At 37.5% G+C, this 20,987-nt stretch overlaps 1 protein-coding gene across 2 annotated transcripts; it reads right to left on the reverse strand.

Moving 5' to 3' along the window:
* Positions 1 to 1,531: 1,531 nt before the first annotated feature.
* On the reverse strand, positions 1,532 to 18,799 carry LOC121952810 (cullin-5). Of its 2 annotated transcripts, none has more exons than XM_042499651.2 (19): positions 18,686 to 18,799; positions 15,778 to 15,887; positions 15,587 to 15,686; positions 14,718 to 14,894; positions 14,485 to 14,626; positions 13,771 to 13,916; positions 11,340 to 11,420; positions 10,750 to 10,843; positions 9,070 to 9,200; positions 7,766 to 7,873; positions 7,595 to 7,659; positions 7,367 to 7,499; positions 6,544 to 6,675; positions 6,279 to 6,402; positions 5,330 to 5,505; positions 5,056 to 5,217; positions 4,106 to 4,224; positions 2,874 to 2,997; positions 1,532 to 2,692 (listed from the first exon to the last, which is right to left on the reverse strand). In XM_042499651.2, the coding sequence occupies exons 1-19, from the start codon at positions 18,707 to 18,709 to the stop codon at positions 2,498 to 2,500; spliced, it is 2,343 nt and encodes a 780-aa protein (XP_042355585.1). In that variant the 5' UTR covers positions 18,710 to 18,799; the 3' UTR covers positions 1,532 to 2,497. The 2 variants fall into 2 exon arrangements, with proteins under 2 accessions (XP_042355585.1, XP_042355584.1); XM_042499650.2 differs by having other exon boundaries at positions 10,705 to 10,843.
* Between the last annotated feature and the right edge of the window lie 2,188 nt (positions 18,800 to 20,987).

Below are 20,987 nucleotides of genomic sequence, written 5' to 3' on the forward strand. Positions count from 1 at the left end.
CGTTTAGTTAAAAAGGGTTACTTATTTTACATGAATGAATATTTCTAAGGGTAAAATAATTATGTTAAGAATGTCTTAAAATCCATCCAAAAGAAGATCATTGAGTAAACAGGCAAAAACAAGTTTGTGCCACACAGAAGTCAAGATGTTCAGATACTCACTAAGCAGAAACCTGCATTGAGGGAGTTTGATGGTCTCGGAGGGTTAACGGCTGATGTGGTTACTGTTCACCTCTGAACCTCCTGCTGGGAGAAAAAAGATTAATGTTCATTCAGTTAATGAGATGAGAAACACAATTATGCAACAGCGGAGAACAGCAGAGTTCACTGTTTAAATGTAAATCTGGTTAATTATTGGTGACAAATCATTGATGTGGAAAGCACTGATTTCTGAGATTGAAAGACAAAAAAAAGTAACTTACACTGCAGGACAGCATGTCATCCTCTTAAAATATGCAGCTATTTAAAAAATCAATTAGAAGACAACGTAAAAAGTTGTATTTTTAGGCAAAGAACAGAGGTCGAAGGCTGAAAAAGAAGAAAATGTGGCATCGGCTCCAAAGAAATTTAGCTTCACTCTGAGGCCAGCTAGCCATTCATCTCACATGTGTAGAACTGCAAACTGGATATATAACACTATAATTATGTCTGAGTTGAACTGAACTGAATTTAAATTCATTTTGAACATTTGAAGAAAAAGAAAGAAAAGAATTAAAATATAAACATACACATACATATCCGAAAAGGAGTGGGAAGAAGTGCAGCTTATTAAATACCACCCTTACTCCATCAGTTATTTAAAAATAATTGACCCACTTCCATTTTTATACAGATTGAATTTACTTAAACTATATATAACTATATGTAAACATATTTTCATTGTTACAGTGTAGCTGAATTGTGCAACAAATTCAACAGTTTCTATTTTACTCTTTCTTTTGTGTGTGTGTTTTTATTGTCTTAGTTATTTACTTGATTTCTTGTATGTTGGATAGCGAGGATGGGATAGGGGTATTTCATCTGATGTTTGGTAAGTTCAGCTAACACATTCACTGATGCATCTGTCCTGCATTTTGGAATAATAAATGACATCTGCATTTTTTGTTTTAAGATAAAAACCCTCAGAAATAAAGTTTTCAAAAAATGCACCATTAGCTCAGTGCTTTAGCTCAAATAATGGTCATTACTTCTTGTTCTTACATCTTTTGTCTGGGCCTCTCAGACTTAGACGTTCATGTTTTATTCAAATTTAAGATTGTTTATGCCTTTTAAGGCCTAATACTTATAAAATTGTGTTTGAGACTTACTGATGATCTGCAGACACCCTGCAGTCTCGCTAAGCAAAGTTAAGCAGCTGCAGCTTCATATTTAATGAGCTGACATAGGTGTAATCAATCTTCCCATCCAACTCTATGCAATAAAGTTAATTGCCTTAAATGTTTAAATATTACATTAAATGTTAAATAATTGGGGGAAAATAGAGATTAAGGGGAATTGTTCACCTGAGCTTGGACGAATGACAAGCCTGCGAGTTGTTTTATAATAAGGTGCTGTTTATTTAATCATTTTATTATTCACATCTCATGGTTCACTCTCCTATAGCTTTGAACTGTAGTATTTACCACGTGTAATACTGACCTCAGCCTCTTCTCCCAGACTTCCTGCAGAAAAGAAAGCGTTTGCAAACATGAGCTGAGCTCCCCGTTTGCCTCCAACACCACCTCTGTCCCTGGGTACATTTGGTTTTGGGAAAATTGATTCTGGATTATAGCAATATGCTATTTTTTTTTTTTTTTTTTCACCCAGGGACAGAGGCCTGACGGGGTTTGGAGCTGGCTCTACGGTTGCTGTCTGGTTTAGTCCTGCAAACTGTGAAGTGCTTATCTGGCTCTTTATACAAACTGAATGTCCGGATTAAGTGTTTGATCACTTTAACTGTGACTGCGGAGAGTCATGACAGCATCAGGGCGCCCCGCGACAAAAAACACCAACTCGGCTCGGTTAAAGCAGCGTCGCCTTTGAGTGAAGAGGGCAGCGTTTTTGTTCAAGGTTCAGATGGTCTGGGTTTGGATTAAAAATGGACTGCAGATATTTTGAGATCCAAAGTTCCTCGGCTTTTCCTGTCAGCATGCCTTTTAGACTTGCGCAAGCTCTGAGCAGGAGTGTTGCGGTAGCTATCCAGATGACACACCATGGCATCGAAAACAGACCATTAACAATTAACAGCCTCATCTGGACAGCGAGGAAACTCCCTCAATCTAAAAACAGTTATAACCACTTGGTGCAGACTCCCACTGCAGCTTTTTTTTTCTTTGTACAACTTTAAGGCAGGAAGTTCCACTTTTTTTTAAATAGGTCTCAGTCTTAAATTCATGCCTCCCTGCACAAGAATGGATTTTATTTTTAAATAGAGGACGGGGAGCCTGGAAGTATCCTAGTGTCCATCAGGCCTGATCCACTGAAACCAAAGTCAACACGAGTCATCCCGATGTGCTGTGCTATGCCATGTAGATGAAGGTGTTTAAATCGGTCTCATCCCGCTTTATGTACTTGTGATCTATCAGCCACTCGATCTGCTCCTTGATCATCTTCTTCTGTGGTAAAAACATGTTCTTTAGGATCTCCACCAGCTCCGTCTGCAGCTGGGCGTTGTTGATGCGCTTCCTCATCTTCATGATCTGGATTATGGCCTCCTGGAGAAACGATAACAAAATGTACCGTAAAACAGATGGATTATGTTGAAGTTTATCCAAACACAACCACAGGTGTCTGCTGATGGGAAATGGAAATGAAACCACTTATTCACAGTTGGTGGTGTTACATAACAGCAGAGAGACCAGCAGTATCTCCACCTGCATGCTGAGAGCTGCATACCTGCGTTCTTAGTATCCTGAGCTGGACGATGCCCTCATTCTCCTCCTCTCTCATTCGCTCTGTGGTGAGCTGCAGCCGACCAATCAGGTTAATCTTCCCCCTTTTCTGAACCTTTGAGTTTTTTCTGTAGAGTTGAATTTTAAAAAGACAAACAAACAAAGGCCCTAAGTCAGAGATTTTTAAGCTGCTTTTGGGGGCCACTTCTGCACAAGGACATGGTGCCAGGGGCCAATTACTAAACAAACTTTGAATAAACATAACATTAGTTTTCAGAAAAAAACGAATTGCCAGTTTCAACCAATGTTTGCTGACCTCATAACAGCAACCTCACACAGCTCAGGTGTATGCAGGGGCGTCTCCAGGATTCAGGGACATTCAGCACTTAGCCTGGACCTCTCTCCTCCCCTGGCATTTGTTTTTAAACAAACTCTATCCTGATGCTTTTTATGCACTCTGGCACATTATGTACATCCAAAGTACAAAAAAGAATCGCAGTGTGACTCAATTAATTTTCATTGTAAAATTAATGCACCCTAAAGCAGGTCAGATTTGGCTCACGGGCTTTAAGTTGACTATCGCCGCCTGAGGTCAATGTACAACACGTGTCTACAGTTTTTAAATTGAGTAACAGCCAAAAGTCACACCAGTTTATTCTGACTTATTTTCCATTAGCGGCAAATAAAATCTGTAAACAAAGCAATGTTTAGCACATAGTTGAAAGATAACAGAGGAATCCTACAAGCACAAAACGGTTTTAACCAGGGGTTCATTGCACTTAAGTGCAACACTGCTGATAAATTAAAGTCTGTCGACCATGTTGAATGCTGCAGTCATCTTGCAGCAGCTTTTCTTTGACCACATCCACGTTTGTGTTTCACAGCATCAATGCGAATGCACTCTATTTAATGCTAATTGTGTCACAAGTGTGCAGGGCGAGGCATTAACAAGTTTGCTTGGACTCTTGTTAATTTGAATTGTTAGTTTGGCGACTGTGGCTAAACACAGATTTTGACTAACACTCACAAGCAAGTTCCCTCCTTAATTATCCCAGCATTTTGAGGCAAAAGCATGCCATCAGCTGAGAACTGAAGTCACAAGTATGGCATTTGTTTTGATTGTTAAACCTGTAAGTTTTTTCATGCTGCAGATTGAAGCTAGCATGTTGCAAATGTAGTGAGAAGAGATCGCAGAAACAATAAAGCACTAAACCCAGCAGTGTAACGTTTCCTTACATGAGAGAAAACTCCTGGTTGACGTAGAATAGTGTTCCTTCTGCAAAGTCTTTGGGTGAAGACACCACCGGGTCGTACGACAACACCTGCCGCTTGAGTTTGGGAAACGCCACAAGAGACTGAGACAGAGAGAAAAACATGGTGGTTCAGGGGAAGGAGGTACAAAGAAATCATATTAATAAATCATCAAAAACAAGCTACCTCAAATGGCCTCAAAATGCAATGCTTATCTATCTACCTACCTACGAATCTATCTGGCTGCCTGAAATTCCTTAAATAAATTCATGTTTATTAAGTTATTTCATGTATAAAACCAGCTATCATTTTAAAACAATGTTACACTGATCGATGACACCAGAAATTTCATGTCATATCTAAAAGCATATGAGAAAAATTAATCTGCAAACACGGATAAAGACCATCCCAAAAAATGAATAAACCAATACCAGTTTGATTAAAATTTCCCTATTTTGCAAAAATAATCCTTCATGACGGGCAGATTATAAAACAATGGGCCGCTGGGCATAGACATATAAAAGGGCCCTCCACATTTCCACCATAGGACTCTTTATTTTGTTATTATTTGTTATCTTATGTCTCTTGATAGCCATTTAATGTCTTTTTTTGGTCAATTTTTGTTGCTTTTTGTTTGTTGCGCCTCTTTTTGTGATCTCAGTCATTTTGTGTCCCTTTGAGTGAATTTTGTGTTTTTCTTCTAGTAATTTTGTGTCTTTTTTGGTTACTTTGTAGTCGTTCCTGTGTCTTTTCTTTTTGTTATTTTGCCCCCTTTTTGTGGTATTTCTGTTTCTTTTTGGTTGTTTTACCTCCTGTTTGTAGTTTGCAGTCATTTTGTGTCTTAGGGTTGTTCTGCCCTTTTATGTAGTTTTTTGAGTTTATGTTTTTTAATGAAAATCTCTCCCTCTCTCTCTCTCTCTATCTTCCCCATTTACCCAGAGAGTGCGTCGCAACTCGGCGTCCGGTAGCTCCGTGGCTAGCTTGAGGTTTTCAAAGCTGATCCTCTCTCTGGGCCTCTGGTTCCATGCGAACAGCACAGCCAGCTGGAAGGTGGTCACCTCCAGGTCATACTGGCCCACCTCGTTCTTAAAGGTTATCTGGAGAAAGGACATTTTAATCAGTCACATAAAATAAAGAGCTGCTGCTTAATCATATGGCTTTCTCAGTCATGCGTAGTTTGTTTGTGTGTTTCACATCTGGTACACTCACAATGCCGTTGGACATGAGGTGATGCCAGTGAAGCTTCCTGCCGCTGTGGTTCTTCTTGTAGAAATCTTCTACCTCCGGTATCAAATCTTCCAGCTCTGTAGGCAGAGAGACGAAAACCTTTTCGCTGCTCCTCGACCAGGCTCCAGCATTCAGGATCTTTATGTTGACAGAGTCAGCTGGATGGAGAACATACAGACATGTAAGTTTCTGAATGACAAAAGCCGATAACGTTAGAACGTCTTAGACTTGGGCAAAAATACATCTTGAACCACACAGGTGGACATACAGAACGATGTTATTATTACAAAGTTTGAACACTTGCATTTAAGTTTTTGTCATGAATTTGCCTGCGTGGAACTATTTTGGACTACTGTTATTTTGGAAATATGCATGTTTGCTTTCTTAGGTGAGAGGAACCATAACACTCATTTCTGCAAGCTAAATATAAAGCTAGATCAAAGATTTCTTGCATAAAGACAGGAAAAGGGAGAAAACAGCTAGCCTGGTGATTTAATATATCATATCTTGTTTGTTTTAAGTGTAAAAAAAAAAAGCTACATTTTGATTTTAAGGTGGTCACATGGACTCCACTGCACTCAGTTGCTGGTTGTCAGAAAAACAGTACAACTGCAGCTTGTCTTCTTTAAATTACTGTTTATGAAATGATTAAGAAAATGAGATATAACATGTTACGACTGAGCATGAGAGATGGTGTTTGTACGCACACAGATAAAAAAAGTGGAATCTCACTCGTGGCAAGAAAGCAAAAGTCCCAAAATGTTAAAAACTAACTTCAAAGGTCTGTCATCAATGAAAATGTGATTAATGATGAATCATTTGACTCATTTTTTAAGTAAAAATTAAAAATATTTCCTGATCACAGCTGCTCAAATGTGAGAAAGACTGTCGCCTGCATCATAGGTTACTAAGTGTGAGTGAGACCTCTTACCTGGTAAAGCGAGCTTGTTATGTTTATGCATTTCTTTGAATGACTGGTTGAGGTCCTCTGACACCTTGATGTCTTGAAACATGCGAGCCAGCTTGTTGACATAGTCAGCTGGCATTCCTACTTCCTGTTAGGATGCATCACAGTTTGTGCAAGTGATAAAAAAAAACAAACGACATCCTTGAATATTTCTCCCTACATATTTTTTCAGCTAAACCTGATGTTCATGATGCAAAATAAAAGCAACTTTGTTCCACTGAGGTCTTACCCTGAGCCACTCCACCATGTTCTCTTCGATCTCGCTGTCGGCTGAGATGTCCAGGATGAGTCGACGGGTCAGGTGGGCTTTGTGGTAACGCATGAACACGTCTTTGTTCTGGACATACTTCAGCACTAACAGCTGCACAGAATAAGCACACAGATTGTTACTGAAGAACACATTATATGTACACGAGGTACAGGGATTTAGACGATCACCAGGTGTTTACAGAGGTTACTGTTTATTTATTTGGTTACTTAACAGTTGTTTTTTCCTAGTTTTATTCTCTTTTTTCTGTAAATAATGAAACTATGAAAAAAGGTAGATACTTGATTTTGGGTAGTTGGGTTTATGCATATATGTTGTTATGTTTTTAAAATTCAGTGACTTATGGAGAAGGGGTAGGATTAAATAAATCTGTACTTCTTCTCACTCCTTTTCAAATATGTAAACCAAATCATCATGTGTTTGACAATTTCTTTTGCTTTATATTTTTCACTGTCTGTAAATATCTGTCTGTCAGCATGTTTGTACTATCATTTCTCAATTTTCTTTTTTCATGTTTGAAATAAATCAAATCAAATCAAAATCAAATAAAAAATTAGCCCCTCTGCCCTTTGCATTGCTGCACCTACTTGAACCAAAATAGCAGTCTGTGCGCCCAACATCTGGCCGTTGTGATTGTGTGATTAAAATAGAGCCCAAACTACTAAGACTCTTACTACCTAGACTGAATCAAATGACCAAGAATTCAAAACATGTTTGAAACAACGTCCAATCCACTTGTCAACTTCAATGATCTTTCAATGAATGAACGACAATCCAGGCGTACCACTTCCTTGAGCTTGGCCTCTATCTCTTCAGACGTGAGCTTCTTGCTCAGTGGAGTTTTCCTCAAGAGCATGTCACAGTAGTTGGCCAGCAGCTCTGGACACTTGGACTCTGGTTGAGTTTTCAGACCTACCCTGTAAAAAACAGAAGAGAAAAACAGTAAAGTTACACACTGTTCCCTTCATCATTTAGTAAAAAAATCTAATTACATACAGGAAGCATCTCTTACCCTTTCTGCTTCATAGGAAGTTCTAATTTAAATATAGTTGCATCATTCACAACAGCTTTATACGCCTGCAAAGAAAAACAGGACTGTGATCAGTTCAGAGCATCTTCTGACAGGTGCATCCCACGATGGCACAGAGTCGTTAACGGAAGAGTTAGAAAAAGCGGAGCTCACTTTGTCTCGAGCCGTCAGGAAGCGAGGGTCGTCCTGAAAAGCCTCTTTCACCAGTCGGCTGAAGCGGTTAAACAAGGTAAGCAGCTGCTCGACATATTTCTCTGAGTCCTGCAACAAAGAACAAAAGGGAAAAACAGTCAAAATGATCAAAGTTCATTCTCAATCTTTAATAAAGAAGTTTGACAGATTAATCTAAGCTCAGGGTTCGCTTACTATTTTAATTAGCTGATCCATGAGGTGCGATTAAAGCTTCACAAAAAGCCAGTGGGGTGAACTTTAGTTATGATTACTTTGTAAATTCAGTGCTACATCTCACATATTATGCATCTTTAAGTGTGAAAATTTAACTTAAGTCGATTTGATACATCAGTACCAGAGCAAGGCTGCTAATGTTTTATTTCCACACGACCATGGATGTTAAAATCCAAACATTACAATACAATTTTACTGCCATAATACCCATTGCAAATCAGTTTGTCTGCTAAGGTAAAAAGCACCACATGAATCAATTTTTAAGGGATAAGCCAGGAACAAAACAGACTGATTCTGGTATAACAATTCAGGGAAAAAAGTCTGACAGGGCAACAAACATGAACAGAATATTCTTGACTAGTAGACACCATCTTGCAATGCAATCACTCCGGTCGCAATATAGTGATCCGCATCATAAAACGAATGTGAGCCAGGGGTGTGAAGCTGGGAGGGGGCAATAGTCAAATATACAAATAATGCAGATGTAGTCCCATACCAATAGACTAGCATTAAAAAAAAAGATCAAGGGCTCAAGTGTAGAACTAAATGTCAATTACAAAAAGATTTTCAGTTTGCAGAAGTAAAGTAAAACGTCAAGTAAAAAAAAGAAAACAAAAAACAACTGGACACCAATACACAGCATTGGAGCTAAAACAATGAGCGAACAGCACAGGAGTGATGATATCATGATCCCAGATCTCAGTCATTACTTTAGTGAGTACAATGCTATCAGACATGATGGCCAAAACCCTGAAAATAACTTGAACTGGGATTTCCTCAGCCAAAATCCAGCCTCCGTGACTTAAAACCAATGTAGGCCAGGGACGTAAAGTGTCCTGGCTTGGACCACATTTTTCAAACTCAGCTTTGTTTTGATCTCATCTACAAAATTTTTGTGACTGCATCTTGCACGGTGGTGACAAAACTGTCCACAGACAGACATATAAACACCTAGAAAAATTCTCAAAAAATGCTTGTGTGGAATTTCCCGCTGGACTCAATTTGCATTAATCAGGTGTTAATTTCCCGCCTCGAGTGTGTGTGGCACTTACAGAAGTGATCGTCTCTGCTGTTGCCACCATGTCGGCCAGGCCGGCACTCATGATGTGCTCCTCCAGGTCCTTCAGCATGGGCTCGATGCCGCTCGGCACTTTGTCCATGAGGGAGAACATCAGATGAAGCTCTGTGATGGACGGAAAAGCAAAGTTTTCACTTTTTAGGTAAAAATTACGATTCTGAACTCCACAGGAGACTAATGGTCAATGTGACACGGCTGCAGAGGTTACAAACCTATAAAGACACTTAAGATGCTGAAAGAAACTTAATTCTGATGTCACTTAAAATTTAAGCTTAATTTTAGTGTTGTTTAGATATTCTCACATCAGGCTCGTGTCACAGCGAAATAAGGAGCCTTGAACTGCTGCACCAGTGCACACCGCCATCTTATCTAGCAGTAGAATTGTTAGCAGACATATTGAATACTGAGCTTTTATCTGGCAGCTGCATTATAAAACTAGAAGAGGATGAGCTACTTTAAAATCCATTACTGTGGACGCCCTTTGCCCATTTGTTCAATCAAACTGTAAGAGCACAGACCTGAACACAGACACACACAAATGTAAAAAACACAATGACGGGTGATTTATGCAGCCCAGAAACAGAGCAGTTATAAAAATGTTCTTCAATAGATAACAAAATGTAACCTTAAAATCAAAATGTCATTTCAGCAAGTGGATTTTAAGCATCTGTCACATGTAAATGTTAGACTGTATTTTAATCACTACAGCTACCTATGTATGAAAATTGGCTTCTTTTGCTAAATTAAAAAAAAAAAAAAAGTCTTGGTATCTGTAACTAAATTAATCAGCACTAGAATCAAAATCATTTTTAGAGTTTACATATTAACCATAATCTTTATGACCCTTCTCAAAAACTCAAGGGTACAAATGTTCATAAATGTGCAGGGAGTTTCAATGAAAACAGATGAATACTGGAAGACATTGTGAAAAGATTACAAAACAGACATATATATTCTGAAAATCTCCTGTCCTTGGTCACATTTGGAGTGAAATATTCACATTATGTTGTTTTTTTACATTATAGGTTATTTGGTTTACACCTCTATAAATATTAGATTGCATAATAATACTACTACTACTACTACTACTACTACTACTACTAATAATAATAATAATAATAATAATAATAATAATAGAAAGATGTGATACTCAAAGTAACTTAAAAGCTAGAAAAAAATTAATTCTGGTCTGGTTTCCCAAAATGTATTGTCGATAACATTTTCGGGATTACTGTAACTTCAGCCTGTATTTGCTTCAGTTTTTGGCAAACTAGCGCCATTAAAGTATGCAGAATTAACTATTAGCAGATCATGTTTGCAAAGCTCTGATGGGTGTCAGCTTTTCTTGGATTTTTTTTCTGACAAAAACAAAAACATGATGATTTTCAGGCAAATTGCTGAGTTGCAAATGACATCTTTTCCGATAATTTCAAGCTGATTTCTGAGATATTTGGGGAGGACGGTCAGTTTAAGCATGAATACTCTGACTATCCACAGCGTATCATCACACAATGATTTAAGACGAGTGGTAACAGCAACACATGGATGTTCCACAGCCGTTCAGATGCTGGACAGGAAGGTTTGGTCAGGGCTATTTCCTGGTGCAAACCTGAGCTGGCTGAGCCTTTGGTGGGAGCCGTCCGGCCGTACTCACTCTCTGTCTCATTTCGTTTGATCATGCCTGGACACTCGGCTAAGATGGTCTCCTTGAATGATGTAACCAGCGCATTGACGCAACACTCCATTAACTGGGAAGATAAACAGAACAGAACCACGAAGGTGAATCGAGTTGCTGCATTCGTTTGTTCATCAACAAATAGCTGCAGTATATAACTCCTTCTAAAACCATAAATTATATTTTACATTATGGTTCGTGTAGAGCTTAGACAAGATCAAAGGTAATTAATGCACATTTGAGACTGTTATCTGTCTTCAAATGTTCGGAAAGAAAGGAAATAAGCATATTTTCCTAAATGTTAAACTATTGTTTTAATACATAAAAAAGAAATGAAGGTTACCTTTATATAAAAAAGGTGGAAAAAACACTTACATTAAACATAGATGCACAAAAAAATAAAACCTATAAAAACAAACAAACAGGAATACAAACAAGTGTGGAGACTGAAGATATTTACGTAATGACACACCTAAACAATGGAGTTGCACTCTGGAAAACTGTAGAACTGAAACTGTAGAAATAAAATCGGCAAAGTAAGATACACCACGCTCATGTGTGATACCCACTGCTTGTACAGAGTTGCAGTCACGCCTCGTCTCCAGATATCGCAGTGCACGTTTCTCCTCTTCCCTCAGCTTCGAATCAGCCTGGTGGAAACACACACCAGTACATGCACATTTAGTTATTACATTTATACACTCAACTGGATCTGAAAGACAGAAAAAAACTCATGGTATACAATGTCAAAGAAACTGAAAAAGGTCACAGTATAGCATGTCAAAAAAAGTCATTGTATAGTATGTCGAATGTCATATGTCATAGTATAGATAAGAAACACATCAAAAAGGGTTATGCATGTACACAATTGCTATTTCAGTTGTGAAGCCTAAAATTATTTGTGCCGAAACCAAGAGGAGAGGTAAGTACGTCTCTGTAAATCTCTACCAGAATAATATACAAATTTGAACTCATCTTAATTAACTGTCATCAACCTTAAACACATTAGCAAACAACCACAGAATATGGTTTTATTAAAATTATTTGCAAATAGCAAATAGCATGCAAGACTTTAACTCAACCTTTAACTTATCTGTGTGCTTTATTTTGTTTTGCCCAAATAGTTTGGGGGATAAAAAAATAACCTTAAAGGATGTCAAAAGCATACACACTTTGACTCTAGCAGTGTTTGGATGCCAACAATCAGTCCAGAAAACCTCCTCAAAGAAGAGCATTTCCCAAATTCACATAAATAATGTTCAGTACAAGAGTTACTTCAAAGGTTTTACTGTAGAAATCCTGCAGAAAAGGGTCTCTGGAGAGACTGAGCTAATATGGCCTGATCTACACTGACTTAAAGTGTTAAAGCTTGACCAAACTGTGACTGTTTTCTCAACAGAGACTGAACATTTCTGGCCCACGCTGTGCTTTAACACACACAATGCTTCAGTTTGGTCTGAGTAAGGGAGATAATGTGGAGAAGACAAGCATGAGATCAGCCGCCGCAGCCGATCACGCTGGCTGCCTGACTGTTTTCTCTTTGGATTCGTCCAACTGGCTTATTGCCAAGATCATCAAAACAGGGAATATGAGCAGCAATAGATGTCTCAAGTTTTTGCTTTGTGTTGTACAGATGTGACTGTTGGACAGCAGCTGTTATCTTTGATACAAAGAGAACTAAGGGTTGTTTTCTTTTAAGTGTGAGCAACGTGAAAGCGGGGAGCAACAAATAAACTCGAGTGGCTGGGAGGAGAGTGACCGATTACAAAAACGGTTTGAAAACGGAGCAGAAACTGCTGCAATTTCAATCCTTTCACATTATCAACTGCCAAGACGCAGGTAGCTATTATAAAAATCAATTTATGTACCGAATTCAGGACATTTTTCTCTATTTTTTTGTTAGTGATTGGCTAAAGAAATATTCCATAAACTTCCTGGAATTGTATCTCTTATAATGAAAGTTTGAAGTCCACGATGACGAGAAACATTCGCTCCATCGCAGCTACATCTCACACTGAGCCCACAGGAGCACACGCACACACACTTTTCACAGCAGCTTTAAAACTGTGAATACACCAAATGGCTGTGTAATAACTTTCCAAAAGTCATATGATTACATTTCTTTATATCCCGTTTATGTGTGCAGGGAGCCAACAGAAAGTCTTACATGGAAATGCTCTCAACCAGTGCTCTGACAAATAGATCCACCACTCCAAAAAACCTGCCAACATGATGTGCATTTGGGACAAACAATATTCCAGAAGACACACCGATACGTTTAACCACGTTTTTGGAGGTAGTCGTCCATCCTGATAATCAGATCTATCACCACTGGTCATGATGAGCGGGTAGCTGTATTACCTGCTCAGCTGGGGGAGACCATGGAGCTCTATGGCCCCAAAAAGTCAGCAGTGTTAAAAAGCATGTGGAGATTATTTTGGCCTATGCCCAAAGTGAGCAACTTTAATAAGGACTGGGGTGCTATCTTGGAGCACAGTATCCAGTCAAGACCCCAAAAACTTGACTCAAAAGTGTTTCCCTATAAAATGAAATAGCCATGACTAAATGAGTAATAATCCCCGGAGGTGGAGTTAAAAAAGCAAAATTCTGCTAATCTGATTTATCAGGTCTGTGTATATGTAGTTTGATGAGATCTGATATTACGTTTTTAAACTTTTTTCAAAGATTGTTTTTGGCACTTGTCTTTATTAGATATAGGACAGCTTAAGCATGAAGGGGGGAGAGAGAGAGGGGATGACATGCAGCAAATGGCCGAGGCTGGAATCAAACCCACAGCCACTGCAGCGAGGACCTGGGACACCCACTCTACCAACTGAGCTACTGGGCGCCCCAGTGTTTGAAACTTTTAACCAGTCAGAATAACAGAAGAAAAAATATAGAAATCTCTGATGTTGAATAATCACAACTTTCCTTTTCCTTTTAAACTTTACTTTAAAAAAGTGTTTTCATCTGGGAAATACAACCATGAGTCATACTCACATATTTCATGTAGTTTTGGACCCCGTTTTGCTGGAGGTAGGCGGGCGCCTGTGTTCTGTAGAACCTCTCGGTAGAATCCATATACGCCTTCTCAAAGTTGTCCCTGTAGATCTGCAGCTTGTCGTCCGGGTTGGAGCACAGGTTCACTGCTCAGACAGAAAAGCACAGTCCCAATACAAAGAGATATATGGAGAGGTCAACATGTGTCTGTAGATATGCAGACAGATGTGCAATCTTAGGGTTAAATGTACAATATTTAAGAGACCAAAATAAAACATCATAACCACAGATCTGAGGAATGTGCTACAGGTGCTTGCAGGTACTCTGTGGAGGTTTTGACCACTAAAAGTGCTAATGCATATTTTTAAGAGTAGGACCAAGTTTTTTTGTATCATGCATGCAAAAGGATGCTTGTGCAATTGAGCTTCACTCCGGGAAAACACAATCCAGCCAGTGGCTTTATTCTACTCCACTGACCATCAGGAAGAAGATTACAAGCTATAAAACAAAGCGTTATTTAAAATATTATGCTTTTTAATGCTAAGCTTTCATGCAGTTGATTTATGACATTTTAATGCTTATTAAGGCCTTGTGTTTATATTAACAGATTCAATGCCACTTAGGACTTTTAAGGATTAGCGGGAACCCTGCATAATGATTAAATTTACAGAGACAGGATGTGAATCTATTGTGTCTATCTCTTGTGTTACTCACCGTAGGATTCTCGCACTCCGATGACCAACTGGGAGTCAAACGCCTCTCCCAGCCTCTCAGCGTGGACGAGCTTCATGGCACTGTCCTGTAGCCTGTTTTTAATGTTGGAGAAGATGGACTCGTTCCATGTGTCCAACATCAGCTGAGAAGACAGACACACATAATAATCCGAATATGATGACAGTATACAACATGCTTATTTGAGTTTGCCCGTTCCTCCTGCTCCCCCTCACCTTGCGGACGATGCTGTCCTCCACGTTGGACTTTTTGTTGCTCCCTTGCTTGCCCATCAGAGTGATCTCCAGCTGACAGAAAGGCTTTGGCAAGATGTCACACTGTGTGAAGAACTTCCTCCACTCCACGATGTAGGCCTTCAGCAGCGCTGTGTCATCCTGGTGACTCAACACCCGCTTAGAAAGAGTAAGAAGCACAAGACACGGCTAATTAAAACCTGACACATTGGTCGCTTTTTTAACCCTCAGGGCTCGCTTTAATATTACACACGTTCTTATCGCTCTGCACACAAATGCGCTTTTCAAAATAAAGCTTTAAAAAAAAATTAATACGATTATCTGCTTTCAGTGAGTTCATTTTTTTAACTGTCAGTCCTAATTATAAATATCAAGTATTTGTTGATTTTCAGGATTTTAACGCTTTAAATGCCAGGTTTTTGCTTCTATGTTTTAAGAAGAAATTAATATTTTCAATATACTAGATGCAAAGTAGATTTTTTTTTATTATTATTACAGCCTAGGATATATCAATGATTTGCAGCAACATTAATTGTGACGGTGCACCTTGTGGAAATAGCATGTATTTTCTCCATATGCAAAAAAAAGCAAAAAAAAAAAAGAATTGCATGTTTTATGCTTTGATGGGATCAGGAAATTCCAAGATCAAACAAAAAGATGCAATCTTGCCTAAATGTATGCCATATGCATGAACACAGCCAAGATTATTAAAAAAAAAAAAAAAACAATGAAAAGTGCATAAAATGTGCCAAACAATCCTTTAAGGGTTAAACAAGAAGAAAAGTTTAGAGCAACAGCAACAGATACTTGTCTGCTCCGTAAGAACAGGGACATTAAGGTCACGGTCTTACTGCTTGTGCTTGTTTGATGAAATCTAGGATGTCCTCTTTGAGAGCCTGATGGATCTTAGCTGGACCTTTGTCATCCCACAGACACACAGCATGGACGTCTCTATGGAAACAAAAGGGGAAATAATCAGTTATCTTTTAAGAAAATGTACCTATGTTCACCTAAGCTTAAAGATGCATTCAGGTAAACTTACGAGAACAGGTCAAACCACTGCTGTTTAGTGACGGACTCCTGCCGTAACAGCTTCAGTACTATGGGACGCATCAGGTCCCATTTGTCCTCAAATTGAAGGGAGCCTTTGTTCTGGAAACAGACATGAAGTCAACCACATGAATTAAACTGTTCATGAGCTTGTTATTCAAACATCTGAAGCATTATCCACAATACAGCAAAAGAAAATATTAGGGTAAATCTCAATTTATATTTACCAATTAAAATTCATCCTGTGCAGAGTTACACTTTTTTCCAAACTCCTTTTGCACACCAATTCTACGCATGTTTGACTACGTACTGTTAAAAATGACTAATGTAAATACATTAAAAATGGTCAATATGCATAGTAAAACTTGGTTTTTGAGTGTGCTCTTACAATGTAGACTGTTTTCCGACACACCAGCTCCAAAAAACGGATATTAACTTTGTGTGGTGGTGAAAGAGCTACAGGAACACCTTGGAAAACATAGTAAATATTTTTTGGAAAAACATTTAACATGATCTGTCTTGATTAAACTGGCTGTTGGTTTCAAAAGTTGAACTGAATTGTTTATAAATTTCATTCTGTTCAGTGATTTTTATGAAGCACTTTATCACAAATCACAATTTGCCTCAGAGGGCTTTACAGCATACGACATCCCTGTCCTTAGACGCTCACATCAACTAAGGAAAAACTGACCCCAAAATATAACGGGAGGAAAATAAAAACGAAGAGCAACTGAGGAGGGATCCCTCCTCCAGGATGGACAGACATGCAAAAGATGTCATAAAGAACAGTAAAATTACAATATGTAAATCTTAACACAAATAGGTAAGTTGATTTCTTGTATAATACTGCAAAAATATTATACTATAGATCTGATTCAAACAGTGCTGGAAACCAGCCACCAGGCAAATGCTTGTAAAATACGCACAGTAAGTATCAGTACAAGTAAGTATAAGGTTTTTACCTATTTAATTTCAGTGTATGCCTTATCATAACATACATGCATTGTTATTTTATACACGTTTCTTTCCTGTTGCTGTTGGTGGTCTTTTTTGAAAGTGGACTGTTTTATATGGATGCGGCGTGGGTGGAAGAAGCCTATCCCAAATGTCCTACAGTGTGGGACAATCAGGGGACTCTTCAGTCTGGAATATTGATGGGGGTAGTAATTAATGCACTGGCCTGTCTGCCATACTGCACATATGGTTAATATTTTCCAAGCAAAAGCCTTGTGTTTTGATTGCAATGCCATTTTTGGAAATGCTGTTGTGTCGAAATCTGGAAGGGGTGGTGCAAAACTGACAAAGTATTTAAAAAAGTGGAAGTAGGGGGGGGACTGATTTTTTTTTTTTTGTTTTTTGTAATTTTGGGCTTAGGTGAGAGACATACAACTAAATGGTAAATGGTAGTATTTTGTATTTATTTAATTTTTGTATTAAAACTATGGCTAGGCAATATGGGCTACATCTCGATACATGATATATATATCTCGATATTTTTAAATTTCCTCAAAAACACTTCATTAATGCAAGAACTGGGAGACAAAATTGTACATTACATTTTTGTAATTCCCATTTTGTGATGTCATAATAATGTAAGAATAACTAACGGTACTTAATATTAACACATTTTCATGTTGATCAATAGACATTAGTAACGTACATATAATGACTAAATGGGTAAAGGCAAGTATTAAAACAAGTAGAACTATAAGTAGAAAATACATCACTTTACTGTGATGCAACCTTTAAAATCAGGAAAAATACCATTTATTCCAAACTATGATATAATGATATCCAATATCTAAGATGATATATTGTCTCATATCTTGCTGCGACAAAATATTTTTATATTGCCCAGCCCTGATCTGAACACAAAATCCCTGCTTTAAATTCATATTTTCTTTAAAAATCTGTAAAATCACACAATTTAGCTAGCACTATAAAAACAGAAAAAACAGTTTAGTTTCCATAGGTCCTGTAACACATAATTTTTAAGGTGGATTTGCATTTTGTATTTTGGTGATACCTAAAGATCTCTGTGTTTGCTAACTGTATTGGCTCCAATACGACCTGCTTTTGATGTGAATAAAAAAAACGTTATTTATGGCGGAAGAAGGGTGATTAATTAGGGAAAACATTTATAGCTTTGGGGAGGGTCAGGATGGAAAAAAAAGGTCATGCTCCAGCATCCCCTTTCTTTGGTAAATAAAGTACGGTACCTAAGAGGGTCAGGTTTAGAAAAGGGTAACACAGATCGACGAGGAAACAGCCTTCAACACAACACCGGTACACCGCTGTAGTTAGTGTCTCCTCGCTGTGTCACCTCCCTGCTCCCCTGCTTGACGACACATCAAGTATGACTGAATTAACACACATTGCCACGGGTCCCCGTAACGCTAAGATTAGTTAGCAAGACAACAGCTGAGGATTATCGCTCACTCAATGCACAGAAACTGCTCCGACAGTTGCTCTCGGCAGCCTTTAGCATGTCTTTTCAGGGGATGGTCAGCTGCAGATTCATGTGCCACTGAAGTGACAGATGATATGAGATTTGTAGCTAGCGTGCGCAAAGATAATATTATATTTTAGCGGACGTTGAGCTAACGATATGCCTCCTAACCGATATCGGTCCCTCTGTGTCTCCGTGTCTGTCCCTTTCCTTCATATTTAGTTAGCTGTGTTGTAGCTATTCTATTTAGCTAAATCAGTGATAAGTAGCTAATGTTAGCCAGATGTAACTTAACTGCTCGCAGCTAAAGTCAACACTGATAGCGCGGCCGTGTACAGGTGCTGTGGGCTGTTCGTTAATGTTAAAGCTAAACGCCGACACCACGCCACGCGGGTGACACGCACTTTAGCGAGCGTTAAATACAAAATAATTGAATTGAAGTGGGTCCTACCTTTAGCAAATTAGACGTCGCCATGTTCCCTCAACTTATCCTCTCGTAAAATCTCGCGTGAACTACACGGAGCGTGAGGATTAACCTTATCACATCACAGTCCTCTTTCTGCTCTCTTTCGTTATTAATAAATGTATACGTATATACATGAATAAATAACACAAGCATTTAACACTTAAATCCGTTGTGTTTTTGTATTATTTCGTTTGTTGATGTCCCTCTGATTATTAAGTTTTTATGAGTAATTTTATAATTGTCGTAACCCGTTTAACAGTGGTGGAAGAGGTATTGAGATCTTTTCCTAACCCCAAAATTGGATCAACACTTTTTTTGCAGTAAGTGGCTTGGCAAAAACTATATGTCAAATTGCAAAAATAGCAGATTTGAAAATTATCCTTATTATTATTGTCATTATTATTATTATTATTATTATTATTATTATTATTATTATTATTATTATTATTATTAACGCATATTTTTCATATTTATAAATATTTATATTTTTAAAGTTACTCATTGCTTTTTACCTTTCTTTTTGATGCATGCTTCAGAATTATAAATATTATATTACTGGATATTAATATGCAAGGACCACTAATGTTGCAGCCTGTGAAAGCAAGATACATATTTGTTTGATTGTTGTGTAATGTTAGTTATATTTTTCTATTAATAATTGAAGTCTGTAAAAAGTAACCATTAACTACAGCTGTTAAATAATTGTAGTGGAGTAAAAAGCACAAAATTTTCCTTCTGAGATGTAGTGGAGTAGAATTATGAAGTAAATAGAAATACTCAAGCACTTTTGCAAACATAGTTAAATTAAAGCACTGTAGATGGTAAGTCATTATAAATTAGATAAACAATAAATTAATTCAACAGTTAAAGCCTTTGTATTTTTAAGTTGCTGTAATTTTTGGGGCTATTTATATCATTTACATACTCACATTTGTGGATTTTAATATTATGTAAACTACAGCTTAGTTTATTCTTAATTTTCCCACCACACTCTGGAACATACTCATAATTTTGTTAATACTTACTTATTTTTTGTTTTTATTCCCAAATTTCCAACAGACAGTAATGTAATGTAGCTTAAGCATTTACTCAAGTAGGCCTACCATTCTCAGTACAGTTTTGAGATACATATTCTTTACTTGAGCAATGTTGTTTATGTTACTTTATGCTTCTAATCCACATTTCAGAGAGAAATATTGTACTTTTTTAATCCACTTCAGCTTTAGTTACTTTTTACACAAAGATTTTACATATAAACATATGATGCTCTTATATTTTTCTGATTATATTTTTGTACTTTTACTTAAGTAAAGTTACTGGAATAGTAATTGACTATGGTATTTAAACTTTTACTCAAGGACCTGAACACTTATTCTATACTTATTAATGTAACTGTAACAACTCTTCACCTCAAAGTCCTTATTCATTCTTTAAATGAACTTTATCCCACTTTTGGCGCTCCCTAGAAACAGGTTATAGAGAAAGTGAGCACCAGGCAACTTGTAGGCCACGTGCAAATATTTGCACAGCTTCAAGGACAGTTATTGTTTCTTACAATCGGTTTGGTGTTTGTTATCATTCTCTCTCTGTCTGGCCATATTGGCTGCGAATGCTTTCTCACACTAGCAAGAAGGATTTTTACCGTCACATGAAGATAACAGACAATGTTTTGGTAAACAGTAGTGGTTTCATGGCAGACAAGAAAATTCTGAAGGGTGAAAAAAGATATGAAAAACCCTCTTGAGGATTCAATATATGTTTTAAGTAATATTTGCTTCGTGATGGAAGAAACTTAGATTGTTTAGTAGTACTAGGCATATACAGACCCAATTTTATGCAACTTTTAGTCACAACATTTAATAGACAAACCTTACACTTTCTCCAATAGACTACATTTGTTTGACAACTTTTGTTACTTTCCATATTACAGTTTTTCCATAACTTCCCTGTCCAGTAAAAAACACATGTAATCTTACAGAATATGATGCACTGCTTTAGACTAAATGATACAACAGTAGGCTATATAAAGGACTTGAAATGAGCACAAACATCTATAGTAGTTACAGTAGTAATATTAATCAAAAATATTATTTAATTTAGAAGCCTAAATACAGATAGAGACTCAGTTTCTGGCTTTGTTTTTTTCTCAAAATCAGAAATCCTTCATTGATTACTGGGGATAAATTGTGATTCCTTACAGTCGCTCTTATATGCATATAAATTTAAAATAAATTATGAAAAAAGAGTATGAAAAAAGAAGTATGCAAAAATTAAAGTATTTAAAAAA

Source organism: Plectropomus leopardus, chromosome 15 (genome assembly GCF_026936395.1).
Source record: "Plectropomus leopardus strain MGB_pleo_1.0 chromosome 15, ASM2693639v1, whole genome shotgun sequence".
In the NCBI taxonomy this organism is placed as follows: Eukaryota; Metazoa; Chordata; class Actinopteri; order Perciformes; family Serranidae; genus Plectropomus; species Plectropomus leopardus.

What these genes read in the sequence shown, in the direction of transcription:
- LOC121952810 (XM_042499650.2), bottom strand. Translation starts at nt 18,709, where the DNA reads ATGGCGACGTCTAATTTGCTAAAG. An exon ending in CAGCAGAGACGATCACTTCT is followed by an intron (nt 7,874 to 9,069) that starts GTAAGTGCCACA and finishes TCTTTGTTGCAG; the next exon opens with GACTCAGAGAAATATGTCGA. An exon ending in AGTTGCGACGCACTCTCTGG is followed by an intron (nt 4,225 to 5,055) that starts GTAAATGGGGAA and finishes TCTCTGTCTCAG; the next exon opens with TCTCTTGTGGCGTTTCCCAA.